Raw genomic sequence first — 21,618 nt, 5'->3', positions numbered from 1 at the left:
CTTTAAAGTTCCAACATGTTGGAAAGTGAAGCTTTAATTATCTTCTTGTCATTTTACTGTTGTTGATCTGCTACCATAACAGTGCATTATGTCACAGAACAGAGACATGACATGGGCAAATAATATTGATGGGGAATTCTGGCAAAAAAAAAAGTCACTTCCGTTACATTAATAAGCTTTTCCTATAGGGCAAACTCAGCTCAAGCTGCCGCAGTCTTAATTTCTGATTTGTTTGCAATCTGTTTTGATTTTCTGTCTCCTGTTAAATACAATTCTCTTCTGGCCTCTGTTTTATGCATTGATTTTTGCAATTGCATCCATATTACACTGGGACCCAAATCCACAGTTCTCTAATTCACATTACACAGAAAAGTGTAGACAATCCCAAATTCTTTTTTTTTTTTTTTAATTAGAGAAATACTTTGCGTCTTGAACAAGGATGGGACTGGGGGTAGTTACAGCACCATTTGTCCCCACAGTCAAGGATATTCATCAGGAAGGGACAGAGTGTTGACTTTTTAAGCATATACTAAAAATCTTTCTCTCTGGACTATACTTTGTATTGGAGAAACTTACAGTTTAATGGCACCATCAAACTGTTATTTTAAATAGCTGTACTCCTGAGCAGCCATCAGTGCTGCACTGAGAGAGAATACAGAGAACCTAAAAACCTCTTCCACACAGGCCTCATCTCTAACACAGCTCATGATGGGTTTTTCCTCTTAAATAATCACAAGTAGGTCTGACATTTTTATTTCAAGCAGGGTCATTTTTACTGTTTTTTACAGCTACCAGATTGGCTTTAGCATGTATTCATCTCAAAAATACATGCAGAGAGCAGAAAGATCATTACGACCACGCAGACCTGGTTTCTATTCCTGGCAAGTCATTTAGGGCTTTTTGGAAAATGCAGGTGCAGACAGAGGCCAAGTCTTCCACCCCTGCTCTCAGTTCAGTAATTCCACTGCTGAAGACTGTACCTGTGTCAGCACAGCCCCATACCCAACCTAATCCACTTGTTTGCTCTTTGACAAGAAGCTCCTCCAGCTTGTCTTCAACTGGAATGTGAGAATGTAACAGCTCTGAGGATTACAGTTCAAAATTAATTGGGCTTGAGACCATCCCATTTGAAAGGCGCAAATATTATTAATTAGTTTTTGGTGTTTTGCAGCGGAAGTTACTCAGAGCTTGCAGAATTACTTGGTGAGTATGAAATAGAGGAAGACACTCAAGCTTTGAGAGCCATTAAAGTGGTAGAGATCTGAGTTTGTTTGATTCATATAAAAGCAAATAAGAATACTAGCTATCAGCTGACAATTTCTGCTGTTACAGCAAATGCTGTTTCAAAGGCAATGAAACCTCTGTACCTAAAACACCCTTGCATCCTCTCTTGCATTCAGTTCAAATAAATATTTCAATCACAAACTTATTTTGTATAGATAAACAGAATATTGTCGAGGACAAGAGTCTCCTCCCTGTTTCTCCTCTCCCCGCCCCAGTTTCTTCCTACAATGGATATGCCACAAGACAGAGATGCCCATGGAACTATTCCACTGATGTTAAGAGATCTAGTTCCCTTTTAGGAAACAGACTATTAGAACTAGACATATGCCAGATTGCTTGCTTTCAAAATAGCCAAGAAATAGCCCAACAGGGGTTTTGGCATGGCTTTGGTGTGGGGTTTGGGGGGCATAAGCGAGGGCTCCCTTCTCAGCCCTCTTCAAGCAGAGCGCAATCTGTATGTGTTTCTGGTATACTGGACACTGTCTAAGTTTGCTCATCATGTTTATCAAGGAGTCTGTAGTAGTTTAAGCACCCTCACTGTGTTCTCATTTTCATTTCAGAGATTGCTGTCTCCCCATCAACTCAGATGGAGAGAGCAGAGCAGTCCCTGTGATGTACTACTCTACCACAGCACTGACCAATCACACAGGAAGAGACTCTTTGAGAGGTTTTTAAGAAGATGAAGTTTTGTTGCTTCACCACAGTGATTATTTTTGTGTCTCATTATTCCAAACTCTTTCTGCTTCATTATAAAAACACCATTTGCTAGAGCTAAGGCAACAAGCACAGTAACATTTCAAGGCAGAGTGAATTAATCAATACAGCCTCTACAGCAGAAAAGCACAATGTCACTCTCACTGGGAAGGTGAAGGCTTCATTTCAAGCTGCTCTCCATCCCCCTAATTAAGCACTTTATAACTGATCTTCTACAAAAAGCCTCAGCTCCCAGTTATAAAAACAAGCACCTCTGTTGAGAAACAGATGTGAATATAACTGAAGACAAAACATAATACCCCATCTGTAGGAGAAAGAAAGAAGGAAAGAAGGAAAGGAGAAAGAAGGAAAGGAGAAAGGAGGAAAGCAGTAGGAGCTGTGTGCTCTGACTGCTGTACAGCCCCACCAATACCGTCATCCTTTGTCACTCACAATCCCTCTATTCATGCAATTTGCAACTCAGCCTCTAGATCTAAGGTAAATGTCTGTCCTGGGTTCAGCAGTAGCAGTCATTTTTTCTCCTTCTTAGTAGCTGGTGCAGTGCTGTGGTTTTGACTTTCGGTGTGGGAACAGCGCTGATAACACCGATGTTTTTAACTGCTGCCCAGTAATGTTTACTCTGACCAAGGACTGAGCCTCATGCTCTGCCAAGGAGGAGGGGAAGCCAGGAGGAGGCAGAGACAGGACCCCTGACCCAAACTGACCAAAGAGGTATTCCATACCACAGCACGTCCTGCCCAGGATGTAACTGAGAGTTACCCAGAAGGGCTAGTGACTGCGGGGTTGGACTAGGTATCAGCTGGTGCTCGGTCGGGCGGGGAGGGGCGAGTTATCAGTTGGCTGGTGCTGAGGTGTTGTATTCTCTTCCCTTGTTATTTCCTTTATCATTATTATCATTGGTGGCAGCAGCAGTGATTTGTGTTATACCTTAGTTACTAAACTGTTCTTATCTCAACCCATGGGAGCTGCATTCTTTTAGATTCTCCCCTCCGTCCCTCTGGGAGTAGGGGGAGGGAAAGAAGGGGGGCAGTGAGAGAGAGACTGCGTGGCTGACAGAGTTTAAACCACGACAGTGTCTTACAGCAAGAAAACCAGCCCTGGTCCTTTCCACTTCCAAGCCATCATTTCATCATATTTTGTAGGAATCCTCCTCAGAGACCAAGACAAATACTGTGCCATAAGCCATATATATAAAACACTGCAGTTTACTCTGTATCATGCTGCTAGTTTTCCAGTGTAATTTAATGCATGTGATTTTATGACCAGTCTTTCAACAGCAGATGTCAAGCAGTTAGAATGAAATGGCTTACAAGACCTCTCACTGGCAGGAGTTTAGATGTGTGCTTGAAGGGCAGCTGGAGTTAAAATACGACAGGCAGTAGATTAACCCATACCTTAACAAAGGATGAAGTTTTCAGATAGGTCTTTCTCTCCCAAAACACAGGCAGCTCCTGGGGTCTGTTTTGCCTGTATATTGTAAAGGCTTGTAAGTGTGTAGTCATCTAACCCTTGGGGCTGGCTCAGAACTAGAGATGGTACTGCTCGCAAGCTTGGGAATGCGCAGCATTCTTTTTACTGAGGTGAAGCTAGCTGGCTGTTAGTTTACTTCCCCCCTCCAGAAAGATATTTGCTTAAAAACAAATGCAACCAAGACACCATTGCACTGACCAGTCTGTCAGAGGGAAAGCAACTCCGCTTCAGCGTGCAATCTCCCACCACATTAGTCTTTCACCTCAATTTAAGGAAAAGTTTCATTTTCTTCAGTTTCCAAGTCTATCTAAAGGCAGATCCAGTAGCAAGTGTTCTACATACCTACCTCATTCTCCAGCGCAGAGAATCAGAAACAAACAGCCCTCAGAATCAGCTACAGCCAGGGCAGGGAACTGCCAGCCTTTGAATGAATGATACCAAGGATGATACATGGAATAGCCTCAGAAATATACTGTCTGGCCACCGGCTTCTACCATTCTTTTCTATATTTCAGTACTATAGTGACTACCTGCAAGCCAAGGAACTTCTGTTCCTGAAGTTCTGCCAGTTGTGGTGAATGCACGTAGTCTGCTTTGAGATGCTTTCCAATAGCGACACTGCTATCTCTTCTGCAGCTCTTCTGCAGCCTCATCTAGTTTTTTTCCTACCAGGACGAAGTTAAACTACCAAATGATGTAAACTCTTCCTTACTTTTATTCAGTGTTCCAACAGTAATAAACAAGCAAGGGCTGAAACCAGGATCTAGCTTAATAGAGTAAAAGTCTATTCCTTTATGCACAAGCTGCTATAAACAGTTATCTTCCAAGATACTTCAAGAGCTATTCTCACATGTATTTTATATGAAGACAAAGGACACTTCGGGTTAAATAAATAAATAAATAAAATACCAGGCCTCTTGTTTGGTCCACGATTGACAACTGAGGCAACCATTTAGCTGTCTAGCTGAAGATTTTGTAGCAGCCAGAGGAGGAAGAAGTCGCTGCCCCCCTTGAACGCACAAAGCTCATCCTGAAGGAAGGATCTATTTCGTCAGATCAGAAACAGTCCCCAGCTCTCAGTTTCCTCCAATGGCTGCCTGTGAAACAGCTGAAGTAGGCTCTAGATTTTTCTACCAAGCCTTAACTTGCTAGTACAGACACCTTTGTATCCTTGCCTCTCCAGGATCCTTTTCAGAACCCATCTGCAAGACATCTTGACTCTTTCACCCTTATAACTGAAGTTGGCTAATTTTGGAAGTCACCACTTCCTTTGGCATTGTCTGGATTACTGTTGCATTAGTGCATCTGCTTATCTCAAGTATTTTCCTTGCTTTTCCCATTTCCTTTAACACAACTGATAGTACTGCAGTAATGCCTCATTACCCATCTGAGTACTCATTAACACACCATGAGCACAATCTGCCAGAGTAATGTAAATGGAGATAACAAAGTTCAACATGCAAAGCCCCCTTGCAAGGCTGCTCCACCTCGCAGCATGGACGCAACTACCCTGTCTTTGGTTAGCTGGGTCAGTTCCCCAGTCTCACCCTGAGAAGAGCCAAAGACCACAGCGATGTCTCCTCTCACCATGCTGGGCTGACTGTACATACACGCAGCCCTGACACCTCCTAAGCAAATGTGCTTTGCGTCGCAAGCGCAGAAGAGTAGCTTCCTCAGGTGAGGAAAACGTGCTGGGGTTACTGCAGAGCCAGTGTAGTGCAGCAGGCTGATCCCAGCACAACCTGTTTGACCTGAGAACAGCTCACAGAGGGACTGGCTCAGCCACAACAGAGCTTCAAGATGCAGCCTGAGCAACCCTGCCCTAAAAACGTAGCACAGTAGTACTTAAGGACACACAAGCACACACCAGGCAAGATACCTATCCTGCTAGTAACACACTTCCTGATGCTAGACAACATGAGAGCTACTAAACTGAAATCCAATTTTAATCCCCTTGTTGAGTGAGTTCACGTAAGTTCAAAATGGAGCTTTCTATCATTGCTATAGATCTCATCTCCTTAGACACGGTGAGGAGAGTAAATCAACAGAAGTATCGTTACTAAACCATAGGAGAAATGGGTGTATTGGGCCTTAGCTGGTTTTCTAACTACAGCTTTGATTTGCCTATTTTTCTCAAGCCTGTCTCATCTGTGAAGCTTTCCAAACCAGTACCATTTCAGTGCCTAGCTGAGCTATAAAGCTTCCACTATTCCTCATTCAGCTTAATGGAGCACTCAAGCCTCTACACTAAAAACTGTGGCACCACATGGAGAGAATAGATATGTCTAAGTTTAATGCTCACTATAGCTAACAGTCATTTATGTTAATAGACACTTTTGTTTCTTTGAATTAATCTTCCTCTGGGATTTTTTTTAATACCATAAATCAGGACAGATTATTTCCCTTACCATTTAGCATACTCTTCTTTCTCAGGTACTAAAAGCAGAGAAAGACAACCACAAGCAATCAAATTACCATATCCTAATGAACTACCATTTGTCAGCTGAGCCAGAGCGACTATTTCCTTGCATGTAGCAAGTAAACACCAGAACGGCTTGAGGAAGGTGATTAAAGACAGTATGTTTAATTCTGCATTTGCAATAGGCTGAGAGAGCACTGCCAACCACTTACAGCCGCTTGCATTCGAATCATCAGCAACTGCAGTCTCTTGTCCTTACTCCACATTTTCATTTCAGACTTTTCCCAACTGGGAAAGTCCCTCCCAACACTGGCTACTCCAGCCAGTTCCTGCTGAATTTCCCAAGCCTCTGAGTGCTGTCAAGAGCTGCATTCCTATACAATGCCAGTTTATGGACCACCAGCACAGGGAGATGAAAAGACTTGCCTGGCATCCTAGGAAGCCAGAGGGCAGCTCTATTCTCAGCTCTGCAACAGACATTTTGATATTTCTTATGCCTCCTTTTCCTCACACCTGAATTGAGAATACCTTTGCTGGATATCCTGACACCCCTGGTGAAAGAGTAAGATCTGTAACACTCCAGGAGAAGTTCATGCCCAAATGTGAGATCTTGAATGACTGCAGCATATATACACTTGAGACCTCAGCTACCACGTGAAAAAACAATCATCCTCTCCTATCCAGTAAAGGGTTAAGGGTTCAAAAGAAACAGTTTTAGCAGTTCTGGGTGCAGTATTAGCTCAGACACGAGTTGAATCCGTATGGCATATCAATGACTCCCAGCAAGGAAACAATTTCAGGAGCTATTCATTTCAGCAATAGTTTTCATTCTATCTAAATACTGGAAGCAATAAAGGCTCCTACACACTCAGTAAAATAGATGAGGAAATGGCATAGTATGAAAATCAGAGTGTAGGAGACAGAGTTCCAAGGAGTAGAAGGTAGTATTTTTCCTGTTCTAGCTTTATGTCCATGAAGGGACGCACACAGAGCCTGTTTTGGATTTCAGCATGGTATCCAAAGATAGGAGCCTGTATTCCCCGCAAGGAGAATACAAGGTGAAAGAGGGGGGTCTTTCCAACAGAGGTGGTGATTCAGACGACCAAAAGGTTATGCGCCTAAAACAGGAAAGGGGAAAACAGCTGGACTTGCCTCACATTAGCCCTTTAGAAACACCACTGCTGTTTTGAAACTCCATAACAGAAATGAGAGAAAGCTTAGCACAAGTTACCTCCGCTATGCACAGCATGGGAAAAACAGTGCCTGCTTAGCCCCAGACTGCCATCATACTCTCATGATGCCTGGCACAATGCCACATCCATGGATCCACGTATTCCGTCTTACAAAGGCCTGATCTTACAGGCAGCTGGGGACTACAGGATGGCTCAAGCAGCCTCTGGCTGGTCCACACAGAAATATGTTAGTTTCTTCAGGCATTGAGTTTTTCCTAACGAGATGTTATCATCTTCTGCTCTCGGTGATGTCCATGAAGACAATGCACAAGTAAAACCATGTATTTCAGCAACAAACACTAAGGATCTGATTTTTCTTTATACAAATATAGATTATAATAGAAAAGTTTGTGGGAGCTTTTGCATCATGTTAATTGGAGCTGGATCAAACCCAGGATGAAGGACAGCATTCCCCACATAGACAAAGGGCAACTGTGGCCTGGAGCCCTTTCATCTCATTACTGTCAGACCATCCCAACAGTTACATCAGCACTGCAGAGAGACCAAGGTTTTGTCCTGGCTCCTGTCATCCAGCATTTGAGTAGACTTAAATACTGCAGTACTATTCGCACAAAACGCTAGGCTGTTACAGGCAGGAATAATCACTTCTCTCTCTGGCAGGACGTATGCAGATTGCTGGGGAGTCATAAAGGAAAGGCACCCCAGCAAAATCAGTGCAATGCTTTACTTTGTACAACCTGCTGCTGAAGCATTCTATTTGGCCACAGCTGGAGGCAGGTTCTATGCTACTGCTTTTAAAGGAATTTATATCTATCATCTTTCTTCTAAAGGAACAGTAACAAAACGTCGAATATCAAAAACCTCCCAGGCATTCAGGAAGCCCACAGTGCATCTGGCACTGCCCTCTGAATGCATCACTGCTAGTGCTCTACCATGTCCTCTACCCTCTGTGTGTTGGATGTTCTCACCTGAGCTGTGCTTTGAATACCAGCTACTTGTGGGATCACCTCAGATATTTTTCTGGTTCAAGCAGCTCTGCAGCAATGCTTCCCTCAACAGTATTTCAGCCTTGCTGCCACCTAATCAGACTAAACAGAGCAGCACTCGGTTTCCCCAGAGTCTCTAGAAATGAAGCTTATTCTAAGAGAACGCTAAGGGTTTCCGATAAGAGCTGAAGCCTCCTCTGTCATTGACCTCAGGAGCGATTAAGACCATTGAACCTCTTGCAGAGAAATCTGTCTACATACAGCCACCAAGTTCTGGGGTAGGAGGCACGTGTCATGCACCAGAGACAAACAATTCACTTGCAATGTCTTTAATGCTATCATTGTAGGGGAGAAGAATATTTTATCACTCACTGTCCTGGCTCTGTCTGTTGCTGATTGGAGTAATTTCTTAGAACTGTTACTCTGTTAGTGATTACAAGCTCGCAGGAACCCTGGGCACAGGCCTAAAGCGTCACTGAATCTAACCTCCTTTTCTTGAAATTCTGCCATATAATCCCACTCACAAGACTTGCAAATTCAGGCTTTAAACTAGCAAGGTAGCTTGCTCCCAGTGCTCTATGGAGATGGCTTTTCAACACAGTGTCCTGCTGTGGTTTTAGCAAGTTTTATATAACACTTACTCTCTTTATAGCTCTATCTGCAAAGTACTTCAAAAGATTCTCTGTTAAGTCTACCACAGTAAACCTGCTGACTCCATAATACAACTTCAAAGTAATTCTAGGTCAAACCTTTAATCAAAGAGACCTCTGTAAGCTTCTTCTCACCCTTATTAAAGAGATTTACAAAACCATGAAGGAGGCTGGAGAGTTAATGATGTTCCATTTAAACAGACTCCATTAAGATTTGGGTATTTTTATCTTTTAGAAAAAAAGCATTTGCAGATTATAACTCTAAGGAGACAATTATAAGAGCATTCTGAGAGTCTTTTCACTTGATCTATACAGGGGAGAAATAGTACAGCAGAGTATAGGAAAGAAAATACACTGCCTAAGCCTTTTTCCTGAATAGGATCCTAACTAGCCATGTTGCAGCTGCAGTGAAGTGTCTTATGTTCCTGTGATTTATTACTATAAAGGCCACATCATCTGCCAAAGTGTGCTTGTAAGAAATTAAATGGTTTCCAAAGGAAACATCAGAATAAGACAGATTTTAGATTTGCTTTTTTACCCTGATTAGTGTCTGTGAAGCTCCTTTGAAAACTTTTGTATCAAACATAAATACAAAATTATGGCCAAATGCAGTTGGAATCTGGGAAGGTTTCCGGAAGGAAGCCCAGTTACCCACAGAAAGGGATGAAGAGACTGTTTACAGGCATGAGAATGCAAAACAGTACTGAAAGAGGAAGGAAGTGGCAACCGTCCAGCATGCTGCGCCTTGGACCAAATTGCTTTCTGTCTAACATGATGAGTTGTTCACAGGACTAAGTTATTCTGTTACCCTTTTAGCTCGACCTTGGACGCCAAGCTTCAAATCAAATAGAAGTAACAAATTAAGAGCTTGATCCTGCACTCCAACTTCCCTTTCACTTCAAACTGAGGAAGAGGAGTGGCATTAAGACCTATATTGATGTTGGTCGCGGTGGCATTCCTGATGGACTTCCAACCAGTAAAATCCCCAAAGAAAACTCCAACAATTAGTCTAGCTGCTGCTGACAGAAAATTAGGGATCATAGCAGAAAATGAAGCAGCAATATTTCCATTGATCCCAATAGCATCAGTGAACCTCAGAGTCAGCCTTTCAAGACAGTCTCTTGCTCATGAGCATTTCTGTCAAACTTGTATTAGGTTCTCAGTGTCAAAGGGAAAGAAATGCAACCTCGCAATATTTGTTCATAATTGTAAGACTTTGCTTTGTTGTCCTGCTAAGTCAGGAAAACTGAGCGCAACCGTAGAGAAGTGCCAACGCTTCCATCAGAAAGACTTTGAGAAGATACAGTATGAGTCTGTTACACTTCTTTATTTGTCATTAAAGCACGGAAAGATGAAAAGTAAAATACAAATACATGGAAAATAAATAAATATGTAATAATCTAAACAGATTGGCAAGCTGTAACATTGGGTGTTCTGTCACGAATGCCCAGAAGTTTACTACTACTAACAGGCCAAACAAACTCGATCAGTATTAACTTGAAGCTGTATAACACACAAAAACACAAGCAGTAAGAAAGGATTGACATCTAAGCTGAAAGAATGTAGATTTAGATTAGGTATTAGGAAAAAATTCCCCACTATGAGTGTGGTGGGACACTGGCACAGGTTGCCCAAAGAAGTTGTGGCTGCCCCATCCCTAGAAGTGTTCAAGGGGGTTGGAACTAGAAGGGCTTTAAGGTCCCTTCCGACCCAAACCATTCTGTGATTGTATGATTCTAAGGAGGTGACTTGATCTTCAGATGTGTCAGGACGTTGCTCCTGGCAAATTACTGTTGTCCCAGATAGCAGGCATTCTGTAGAATAACTGCTAACTTTAGTTTTTGAGGATAGGAATCAAAAAGCACAGAGCTCCCATGAGACACTGGGAACAAACCAGCGTTGGCAGTTAACACCACAGAGGAAAATTCTCCCCTGGGTTTACACAGCCTTCAGAGGAATGTAAAAAATCCCAGGGAATAATCAGATGCATGAACAGCTGGAAACATGTAGCTAATCATTAAAAGAAATGGTTTTCTGTACTGTGTCTTCCCACATTCACCTGTGCTCCTCCAAGACAAGCTTGGCAAAGCTTCTACAAGGGATTACTTCTGACTTTCAATTTGCAATAGCAGTTGTAACCAATAGCACTTCCCTATAAACCATGAATATCTCCATCCACACTCAAGGACCACAAGTTACACCACCTCAACACCTCAATTCATTTGCTTTAGCACTAAATTATAAGTGGATGACCCAGAACAGTCCAGCCTTCTACCTGCTTCCTTTTCTCATTTCACAGTCAAAACAAGCACTTCACCTGAACTACTTTCCTTTCCTTCCTTCATTATGATGAAGCCCATCAGATTTGCTTTAGAACTACGAAATGTTAGGATCAGCCCATAAGTACCCTTTCAAGTGTATGGCGTAGTTGTCTTCCTATATATATTTTTTCTACAATCCCATTCCAGTTACCATGTTCCAAAGCCTTTTCCTCATGCAGAGAAGCCAGGTAACACACAAGAACTGGCAGTTTCTTGAAGGATGTTCAAGACATGCTGCTGAGAGTGTATTTTTTAACTGCTTAGGATTAATAACTAAAACTGATTCAGCACTGAGAATCTTTTAACGTTATTCTGATCAGGAAAAATCGTGTTCAGCTACGAGATGACTAGTATCATTAAAATTCTATTTCAGAGAACTGCTGTTAAGTGATAATTTTGCTCTTCAAATTAGGAGAGAGGATTAATAATTGAATCCAAAGACCTAGTTACATATTTTGGTGGGTTTGTTTCCTAATAGGGAAAATGACTTGAGCAGAAATCCATTAAAATTTTTAGTATTCCCATGCTAGTTTGATTCGAAGCTTTTCCATTAAGTATCACAGTCATAATGGCATTAAACCACTTAAGCAGCAAAAACAGCACATAATTATCACTTTTAATTCAATCTTTTGGACTGTGAATAGATACTGTACATCACTGACAATTCACACTCCTAAAGAGATTCTTCTGTTCCTTCATAGCAGCTTCACAGCCTCTTGTACTGACAGAACTGACCTAAACATGCATAAATTTCCTCAAGAAAAAATCCTCAGAATAATGAGATAGCAAAATTAAGCCCCGATGAAACAAGGTGGAACGATCAGCTATGGCTTTATTCCTCCCTTAAGGTAAGATGTTTAGATATGAGCGGGAGCTAAGGCACCATTATCCATGTATCTGCACATCAACATCTGAAACTACGAGGGCACTCTCAGAATTATGCCATTTGCACATATTAAAAAGAAAAAAAACCCAAGTCCCACACAGAGAATATAAAGTACATGGAAGCTCTGTAGAAATGAAGGGAGAACAGAGAAGACTATGCAGTATGTAGCATCCCCTCCCTTGTCCCTCCACAAACTCCACTGCATTTACTGCCTGGGACCTCTTTCCCTTGGGAATTGGGAAGTGTGGCATCTTATCTGTACCTGCTGCCCCAAGCAGCGGTGACAATGGCTTGCTCCCTGCCATCAGAGGAGGTGTGGCTGGTGTGACCAGAACCAATATTCACTTTGCATCACTGCCATCCTCAGTGCCAGCACTGCAGGGAGCCAGGAGCTGAGCATCGCAGGGTCAGAGATACCCCAGATGCCCCTTCCCATTCAGTGAAGCCTCTGGCACACTGTGGATACAACCATAGTGCTAAGGAGCACCTTTGCATTTTTGTATGTTTTAAAAGGATCCATAAAGGCCAATAAAAGGCAGAGCACAGGAGCGCCGTGTTTCAGCTGCTGACAGCAGTGTCTCTGCTGAAGGCTGCAGCGCAGTAGCTGCCATAGCAGAAGGCTGTGCAGGTCAGTCTCAATGCAGCCCACTATTTACAAACCCAGCTGAAAGAAAGCAGACAGCATGCTAGGACTCACCGAGCCAAGCCCCTGTGAGACAACACAACACTGCCAACATCTCTTTGAAAGAGAAAGAGGCTAAAATCTGACACACCAACTGATCCCAAGTGCAGCTATCAGACTCTCTGCACTCTCCTCTTTTGCTTGCAGTCTGCGCTACTGCCTGCTGACATGTGCACACTATTAGCTCTGCTTACATCCCTGCTTCACCAGAAAGCATAAAGCTGCTTCTGCATCTGATTGCAGTGTCAGTGACAGCATCTCCTCCTACACAGGACAAGCTCTCTCTTCTATGGGTCCTCAGCTAGCACATAATGAAACAGTTCTTCCCCTGCCCCACGACCAGGCATATAATGTTGACGGAACATGTTCTCTCTGCTAAATCACAGATTTACAAGAGCAGTACAGGGCTCTGAGTCGCTGCTCTAACATTATTAATAATTCCAGTTTGTTGCAAACATAGCTAGCAGATATCTTTGTTTTGCTCTGCACATACAGCTCAGAGGTCTCCTATTTCAACATCAGTATAGGAAAGCAAATGTCTCCTTGAAGAGTCTGATACTTGGCAAAATGAAGGGATGTCAACATTTGGTACAAGAAAGCATCTCATAGAAGCTACAGACATTCAGGCCTATCAAATGCTCTGCTACTTCCATATTTCCTCTTCTTCCTCTTCCCTTAGTGGGCCAACAACAACAGAACTTCACAGATCTTTCCATCTAACAATAATTATTTACTCACCACAAGCCCTTTTAAAACAAATACCACGCCAGAAGCTTTTGTGTCTCTCCAAGTTGCAGGTAACCAAACCACAGCATTGTCTAAAGACTTCCTAGGACACTGGACCAGAACTCCTGTTACACCAAAACACAAACCCCATTTGTGCTCAGGCTCCACAAACTGTCTGCAAATTGTGTCAAGGCAGCACCCAAAGAACAAGGCTCCCCTTCTGCCTTTGCTGTGTGCCACGGGGCTGTCCTTGCCACCGCTGCTCGCAGTGGTGCTTCTCACCTGTGCACGCTGAGCCTGAAAAACCATAATTTGGAACTGTAATTTTCTGCAGAGGGCCTTTTTCAAATAACCTCAATCTGACAAAAGCAAGCTCCTTAAAGATGCAGCAAAATCACTTCATCACTGCTTCATGCATTTTATTTTAAAGGGCTATTAAGAACCCATTCTTTCTGATAGAATGCTATTTTCATCTCTAATTTTTTTTTCCTTTGGGAGCCTGAAAAATAAGATTTCTCTGCCTTTTTTTTTCCCTTGTCTGTTTCTATTCGAGCAATGATTATTCTTTTTTTCCTGTGCTTATAAGAGAGTTGACATTAAAATATCTAGTTCCTATTCCCTTTCTGTTGTATTTGTGCATCGGAGCCATTCACAATGATGTCAGCTCAGCTCTGGGCATTGTCTCTGCTAGTTCAATTCCAGCTGGAGCTAGGAGGACCATTAGCATTCTCTTGACTGATTCAGCATACCCAAAGAATAAGATGGGGTTTCATTCAGATACAGCATTAAAAACTAAAGAAGTTATAAAGCAGTCCTAAGTTGGTAAATCCTTTGGAGTCACTCATCTTTTGCTTCTCACATACCATCCTGTGCTTGAGGACACCATTTAAATAATGGCCATTTCAATGCCAAGCCTTTCCTTGACAGTGCTCATGATTGACTGAGGAGATAAAAGTGATTTAAAACTATTGTTTAACATAGCTAATCAACTCCACACATTTCAAGGCTAGAAGACTGTATTTATGCAATATCTGCTATAAAATATGGGCTACAAAATTTCACCCTGTAATTCCTGCATTTTGTCCAACAATTGGAGAGGGCGTTTTTTCAGAGGTAAATATTCCAACCTGAGTTTTGAAATTAGTATTAAAAATACAACACTGTATCTCCTCTTGGCTTTAAAGCTTTTTTCCTTTGTCAAGTGCCTACCTCTGTGTCTAGGTCTTGGTGTCATACGTGGCTGTGCACGCTTCCTCAGGATGAAGGCTACAAGGAGTCCATCCACGTCCTTCCACATTTCAGATTTTGAGTGGGAAACTAAAGTGAAGAAGAGGATGCAGGGCAAAATTTTCATAAGAGGAGGCTAAAGTTTGGCTCCAGAACCCATCCTCCTACAAAAGAAATGCCGGGTTGAGCAGCTCCCTGTGAAGCGCATGAAGAAGTACGGCTCTACCCACCTGCAACCCAGACCCTCCACCTCCCTGTTTTATGACTTTAAAATGGGTATTCCCAAATCTTTTCCAACAATAGGATTAAAAACCTTGACAAACATGTTTGTTCAACTGTGCACGTTATGAGCTGAATGAAACAATGGAAGCAGCAGCCATGTAACAGAACAGTAATAACTGGGCTTCATAAAAGCTCTTTTCCTGCACTGTCTCTGTTGGCTTCAGTGGGAGTTCAACTGCTCAAGATGAGAGTTTGCAGCCTTCAGCCCATAAGCACACCTGACCCCCTCTTCTGATGGAGTCAGATGAACGGGTGGAACTTGCATGTTTCCCAATAGCTTCAACATTATATACACATGTGCAAGGTGACAACAAAGTCCACTGTCCCAGTTCAACCATAATTCTGCATTTCTCATCATTTCAACAGTATCTTTTGATTAGGGCTTCTTTCTGCACAGCATAAAACACAACTGGTGTCTTAACCACTTAGAAACATCAGCAATAGCTCACCTCTAGCTTCAGTTACCCATTCTGAATGTTACTGCACTGCTCTAAACCAGCCTCTCTGCTGCATGCTTCCATAACAGGGAGACAGATGAGTCTGTTTCCAAGAGAGTGGACAGTCATTTGTGATCATTAACAAGCAGTCACTGTAAAAGATAACAACTCATGTGTCAGCTAAAACATTCGGCATTAATTGGAACAAAGTTCCTATCAAATATGTTTTCATAACAGCCAATCTCTCCCGGACTTCTTGGACCACACAGTGAGAACATAATGTTTGATGGCTTTCCTTGGAGGCAAGAAAGAGCATCAGAAGGCAAACACAGCTGCAGCCAGGGAGGAAAAACAAACAGAAAACAGCAGGGGATCAGCTGTCTGTCAAGACAAGCAACCAACCGTGGAGCTCTTTAGCTCTGTCAGCAGTTTAGATCCTGGCACAGGTATGTAAGTTTCAAATGCTGCTGTTCTTCGACAGGGTGGTACAGATACTATGAAGGATCAGCAGGAAGTAAGGGGTGAAGCTGCAGCTGACAAACACAGTGGACAGCAAGTCAGCACTCAAAGCTGAAATCTGGTCGATATTCTGTATGTAGACATACTGCATGTTTTAATACAAAGCTAATGCACAGCCATCTGCAGTGGTCTTTGAGGAGTAACTCCTGCTTCATTCCTACTGTGTGACTCAGCATCTCCCCTCGCTTTCCTCACGTAACTTCCACCTTAGGGCTGGCTCTCCCTCAGTTATGACATTTGACCGGCTCCAGCCCAGGGCAGAATGACTTCAAACACTGATCTCCTGCAGTTTTTAAAACATTTCTTGTAATAATTAAGATGGATAGTTTACAGGAGTACACGTGTGCCTAAATGAGCTAATATAGCTCCAAAATACTTAATAATGGCTGTTGTGAGATCTTATGCAACACTATGCCCCATCCCTGGCAGTGTTCAAGGCCAGGTTGGACAGGGCTTTGAGCAACCTGGTCTAGTGGAAGGTGTCCCTGTCCGTGGCAGGGGGGTCGGAACTAGGTGAGTTTTAAGGTCCCTTCTAACGCAAACCATTCTGTGATTCTATGATTCCACGACTATGCCATTTTAGTCCTTTTAATGCCATGCAACCCAGAAGCCAGGAAAGCCTTTTCAGGTTTATAACATGCTTTACATGTTTCTTAAACTGTTTCTTCACTGATCTGCTGCTGGATAAAGCAATGTGGAAAACATATTAAGTGACAGTTAAGATGTGTAGCTACATTAGTCATTCTGTCAGAGTCTTGGAAAGAACCTCTCTGAAGTGAAGCAGGAAAACAATTTGTTGAAGCATCAGCTGAAGCAGCAAGTCTCAACTCATTCAAAACTCTCCATAGCACGTCATCAAGCAACTGCTGAAGACCTGAAAGCCACAATTGATTCTGTAAACAGGAGCAACTTTGAACTGACCTCCAGTCTCTGGTACGTGGTAACCACCTGCATGTCCAACTATTTGTGCCCTTAAAAGCAGGCAGGTGGGAAAAGATAGGATGAGTTATGTGCCCTTAGTGTAACAGAACTACCTGAACATACAAACTGACAGTCTTTTCTTATCACAGTGTGTAACTGAGGTTTAGTTCCCCCAAATGAAGCCGTTCTGCACACACACCAACCCAACCACAATAACCATTTTGTAGCATTTTTACCTGAACCACAAGCCATGGCTCCCCAGGGCCAGGGGAGTCAAACAGCCCATGTTCTCACAGATCTTTTTGCCAAAGATAACATTGCTAAGCTTTGATGTCTACAGTACAGCCATGAGCCTAAAAAAAACCCCTTATCTGAATAACTGAGGCATCTGGCAAACCCAGTTAAGATGCCAGAGAAGCCAGAGCAGGCCAGTGGTAAAATGACTTAAATAAAACCCACTAAGTTCATCCAACTGGGGCATATCTTACAATATAGGGAAAACCTATATACGACTTTATCCTAACCACTATGTGGGCCTAAGGGAATACTATGATCAGCTAATAAAGAGATAAAACACATAAAAACCTTTTTTATCCAAGTTGCTTGTGGAAAAGGGAACAAATTATCGTTCAGTGATGCTCCTTCAGATCAGGTGGTCAGTTCTACCTTCCTGAGAGATGATGTGTGGAAAGTGATTCTTACATCTTTCAATATGGAGCTCGGGAATGATTATCAATAAAGGAAAGGAAAAGTTACGTTAGTAGAAAAACTGGCTGTACTCTTTAAAACACAATATAAGGAAGAAGTTCTTTGGCTGTTCCATCCCTGGCAGTGCTCAAGGCCAGGCTGGATGGGGCCTGGAGCAACCTGCTCTACTGGAAGGTTTCCCTGCCCATGGCAGGGGGCTGGAACTGCATGAGCTTTAAGGTCCCTTCCAACACAAGCCACAAATCCACAAATGGGATTCTCTTTTAACTAATCTTGCGTGCCGGTTGTGTCCTGTGCTGGAGGAAACAAGTGAGATGCACCATGCTTCCAGCACAGTTTATTGTATTGGTGTGGAAATGGAATATAGGGCAATATCCCATTGGCGTCAGCAGATTCGATCCTGGCAATGGTTTAAGGCGGGTCCTGCCTTTCCTTTGCCATGCTGTCCCCATTCCTCCACCTTCTAACTTCAAAGCAGAGAGTTTGTGCCGGAACTTACACCGCTTGCCCGTTCGGTCCGGCGCAGACGCCCACAGGGCGGCTCGGGCCCATGCAGCGAGCACGTGCAATGGGCGCCCGGCAGCGCTCCCGCACGGGGCTGCCCCGGCGGGATCTGCGGGCGGTCCTTCCCCGCCACACGGCGGGGCCGCCCCAGCGCGGGGTCGAGCTTTCGCCTGAAGGCCCGGGCCTGAGGATGCCACGAGCGGCCGGCACGGACCGCGGGCAGGCGGGGACGGAACGCAGCGGGGAGCGCCGCGCACCGCGGACCGAAGCGCAGCGGCAGCGGGCGGAGGGACCGGCACCGCGACCGCGCTCCGAGTTGGCATCCGCACCGCCAGGAGGCGCCTCCGCATCAGCGAGCGCGCGGCGCCTAGAAGGGCAGCGCGCGGCGCTTCCGGCGGGGCGGGGCTGGTGCCGGTGTCCTGTCACGGGCGGCACCGGTAAGCGCCGGGCGGTCCGGTCCGGTCCGGTCCGGGTCAGCGGGGGCGCGGGGCACGGGGCCGGCCCCAGCCGCAGCGGCCGTGGGGCTCCGCCGGCGCTCCGGCTGCCTCGGAGGGCTGCGGCGGGCGGGGCGAGGAGAGGCGCTGCGAGCGGGATCGCGGGCTGGGGGGGGCGTGGTTGAACGGCGAGGAGCGGGACCGACGGGGTCTGGCTCCGGGAGCGGTCCGCGAGGAAGGCCCTGCCCTCGGGCCGTGACGTGGCTGCGGCATCTCGGTGCGGCGGGGCCGGTCCGGCGGCGCTCTGCCGTGCTGGTAACAGCGGCGAAGGAGACCGGAGGTTGTCGGGTTTGCCACCTCTGTCAGCGGCGGTGCCCGTGATTTAGGGGAGCTGCACCCGCGGTTAGAAATGGAAGATCCCATTAAAACTGTGCGGGATCTGCGCTAGTAAAGTTACTGCTGCAAGTTCCCACAGCGTGTCTCCTTCCTAGGAAAAATGATGTCCGAAAGCAGCTCCTTCGTGAAGGGGGTGGTGCTGGGAGGAGCCTTCTGCATGGTGGTCACACTGCTGGGACACATGAAGGTAGGCCACGGGACTAAAGCCCATCGCCACGAGCATCATCACATCCAGGCTCCCAACAAAGAAGATGTCCTAAACCTTTCAGAAGGTGAACGCATGGAGCTTAGTAAAAGTATCCGTGTTTATTGTATCATCCTCGTGAAACCCAAAGATCTAGGGCACTGGGCTGCAGTCAGAGAGACATGGAGCAAGCACTGCGACAAGGTGGAATTCTACAGCTCAGAAAATGTCAAAGTGTTTGACTCTGTAGCCCTTAACACAAATGATATGTGGGTGATGATGAGAAAAGCTTACAAGATAACATACGAACGCTATAAAGATGAATTCAGCTGGTTCTTCCTTGCATATCCAACAACATTTGCTATTATTGAAAATCTCAAATATTTCTTACTGAAAAAAGACCCCTCACAGCCTTTTTATATAGGCCACACTGTGAAATCTGGTGACCTTGAGTATGTAGATGGTGAGGGAGGAATCGTCTTAAGCATTGAATCACTAAGACGATTCTCCCGTATTGTTGAAGACTCTGACAAGTGCCCGGAGCAAGGAGGCATGATTTGGAAGCTCGCTGAGGACAAACAGCTGGCGATCTGCCTGAAGTACACCGGAGTGTTTGCTGAAAACGCAGAAGATTCAGAAGGAAAAGATGTCTTCAACACCAAGTCAGTCAATGCTCTCATTAAGGAGGCGATGTCTACTCACCCTCAGCAGGTGGTGGATGGCTGCTGCTCTGACATGGCCATTACCTTCAGCGGCCTGGCCCCGAACCACATGCATGTGATGATGTATGGTGTCTACAGGCTGCGACCTTACGGCCACACGTACAATGATGCACTGGTGTTCTTGCCACCTCCAGGCTCAGACAATGACTGATGTGTACTCAGAGCAGACCTGGAACCAGAGAGATGGCTCTTCTCACCACATACGTTTGTACGGACACGTTTCATTTTGTACCTGGTGGTACTGGCGTACAGGTTCTTTTTGCACATTGAGGTTTGGTAAAGCTCTTCATTTTAAGAGTAGAAGGAGAACTTTTTTCTAAATCTTTTATACAGAAATGTTTCTGGCTTTTAACACTGCTGGAATGAAATGATAAATTGTTAATGTTTATAATAAAAGGAAATTAAGTTTGTACATGTAAATATTTATTAATGAAAACCCAAATGAAGTTTAGCCTACTGTTATAAATATATTTTTTGCAAGACTTTGATTCTTTCAATTTTTCCGGGCATTTCTAGAATGTCTTTATATCTTTCTAGATATACCAATCTGTACCAAGACATACCAATAAAACTGGCTACAGCTGCAATCTCAAAGCCTAATTTTAAGCCATTTCCTTTACACTAAATATACAACAGTTTGAGCTGTGCTGTGTATGCAGCACCTATTTGCTTCGTGCACAGCCTCCCAGCTCCATCAGGAATTAGCAGGAAGGAAGCCAACAAGATACCTATCAGGAAATTGCAGCAGAGAAATACTAAGTGACCTTTGGACTGCTGGTATTAAGCAGACAAAAGACGTAACTATATTTGAATAAGTATTACCATGGTCAAGTAGCCTGTTAGCACAAGAGTAATTGCTTATTTAAAATTTCACTCCATAGATAAGCACATTAAATGTTCAGTATTATTTTCAGTCCTGTTAATTGTGCTAATAGTGTTTACAAGGAAGAAGTTAGTTAAATGTCAATACATAGATACATTTACAGATGTTTTTAACACCCAAGATGCAGGAAGAGCAACATGTGCTTGCACTGCCACCCTTTCTTTGAATATTACGCAAAACAGGTTACACGTGCAACAAAGCAACCTGCAGAACTCCTCAGTGGTCTTTGGATTTCTTATTGGTGATTTTGTTTGTGGGTTTGCATTTCTTTGGTTTTGGGGTTTTTTGTTTCCATTTGTTTGCTTTTTACACAATAGAGTGCACATGAAGTCATATTTATCCAAGTTACCAGGTCACACTCTCACACTCCCTTCCAGCCACAGCAAGAAAGGATAAAGAGCACTTCAGTGTTTATTCCATTTAGAATTCACTGACCCAACTGGGATGTTTCAAGGCTTGGATGCAGTACCTTCCTTACCTGGTACATCTAAGACTGACACAAGCTTTGTTGGTATTACAATGTCCATAAAAGACCTGATAAGAGAATGTTACTTCCCCTTTCTTTAACAGGCCATTTTTAATACCTCAGCCTGTCCTGAGCTGTCAGGGGCAGATCGGGAAGTGACACAACAAAGAAAATGTCCACTTTTTTTTTTTTTAAAGCATCAGATCCTTCATTTTTTGACAGGAAGGGCAAAACAACTGCTCAGAGCCCCAGGCAAGACCCCACAGCTCAGCTGTTTCAAAAAGTGCAGCTTGTCTCACCTCTTGCACCCTCTCTCAGCTGACACACCAAGGCAAACACACACATGACCACTACCAAAGCCTAGAGAAAAATCAGCATTTTGGGGTTCTATGAAATTGGTATGCAAATTAATTCAAGCATGATTTAACTCATCTTTTCTACAGAATCACTGTTAAAAAGTTAGATCCACAGTTGGGAATACTTTGACAAAGCAGATGAAGTAAAACTTTTATTTCGGTGTTGTTTCTGATAGCAAAGACCCCACTGCAACGCTAGCAGTCATAGGGCAAAACAAGGAAAAAGAACAGGAATTACCATAAATCTCA

At 43.9% G+C, this 21,618-nt stretch overlaps 1 protein-coding gene across 1 annotated transcript; it reads left to right on the top strand.

The window, feature by feature from the left end:
- Positions 1–18,519: 18,519 nt before the first annotated feature.
- Positions 18,520–20,258, top strand: C1GALT1C1 (C1GALT1 specific chaperone 1). The gene has a single exon (XM_065689880.1). It carries the CDS (start codon positions 18,859–18,861, stop codon positions 19,813–19,815), a length of 957 nt encoding a protein of 318 aa, XP_065545952.1. The 5' UTR covers positions 18,520–18,858; the 3' UTR covers positions 19,816–20,258.
- The last annotated feature ends 1,360 nt before the right edge of the window (positions 20,259–21,618 follow it).

This window comes from Lathamus discolor, chromosome 9 (assembly GCF_037157495.1).
Source record: "Lathamus discolor isolate bLatDis1 chromosome 9, bLatDis1.hap1, whole genome shotgun sequence".
In the NCBI taxonomy this organism is placed as follows: domain Eukaryota; kingdom Metazoa; phylum Chordata; class Aves; order Psittaciformes; family Psittacidae; genus Lathamus; species Lathamus discolor.
The sequence above is the reverse complement of the archived record's forward strand: the minus strand, read 5'-3'. Positions and strand labels throughout refer to the sequence as shown.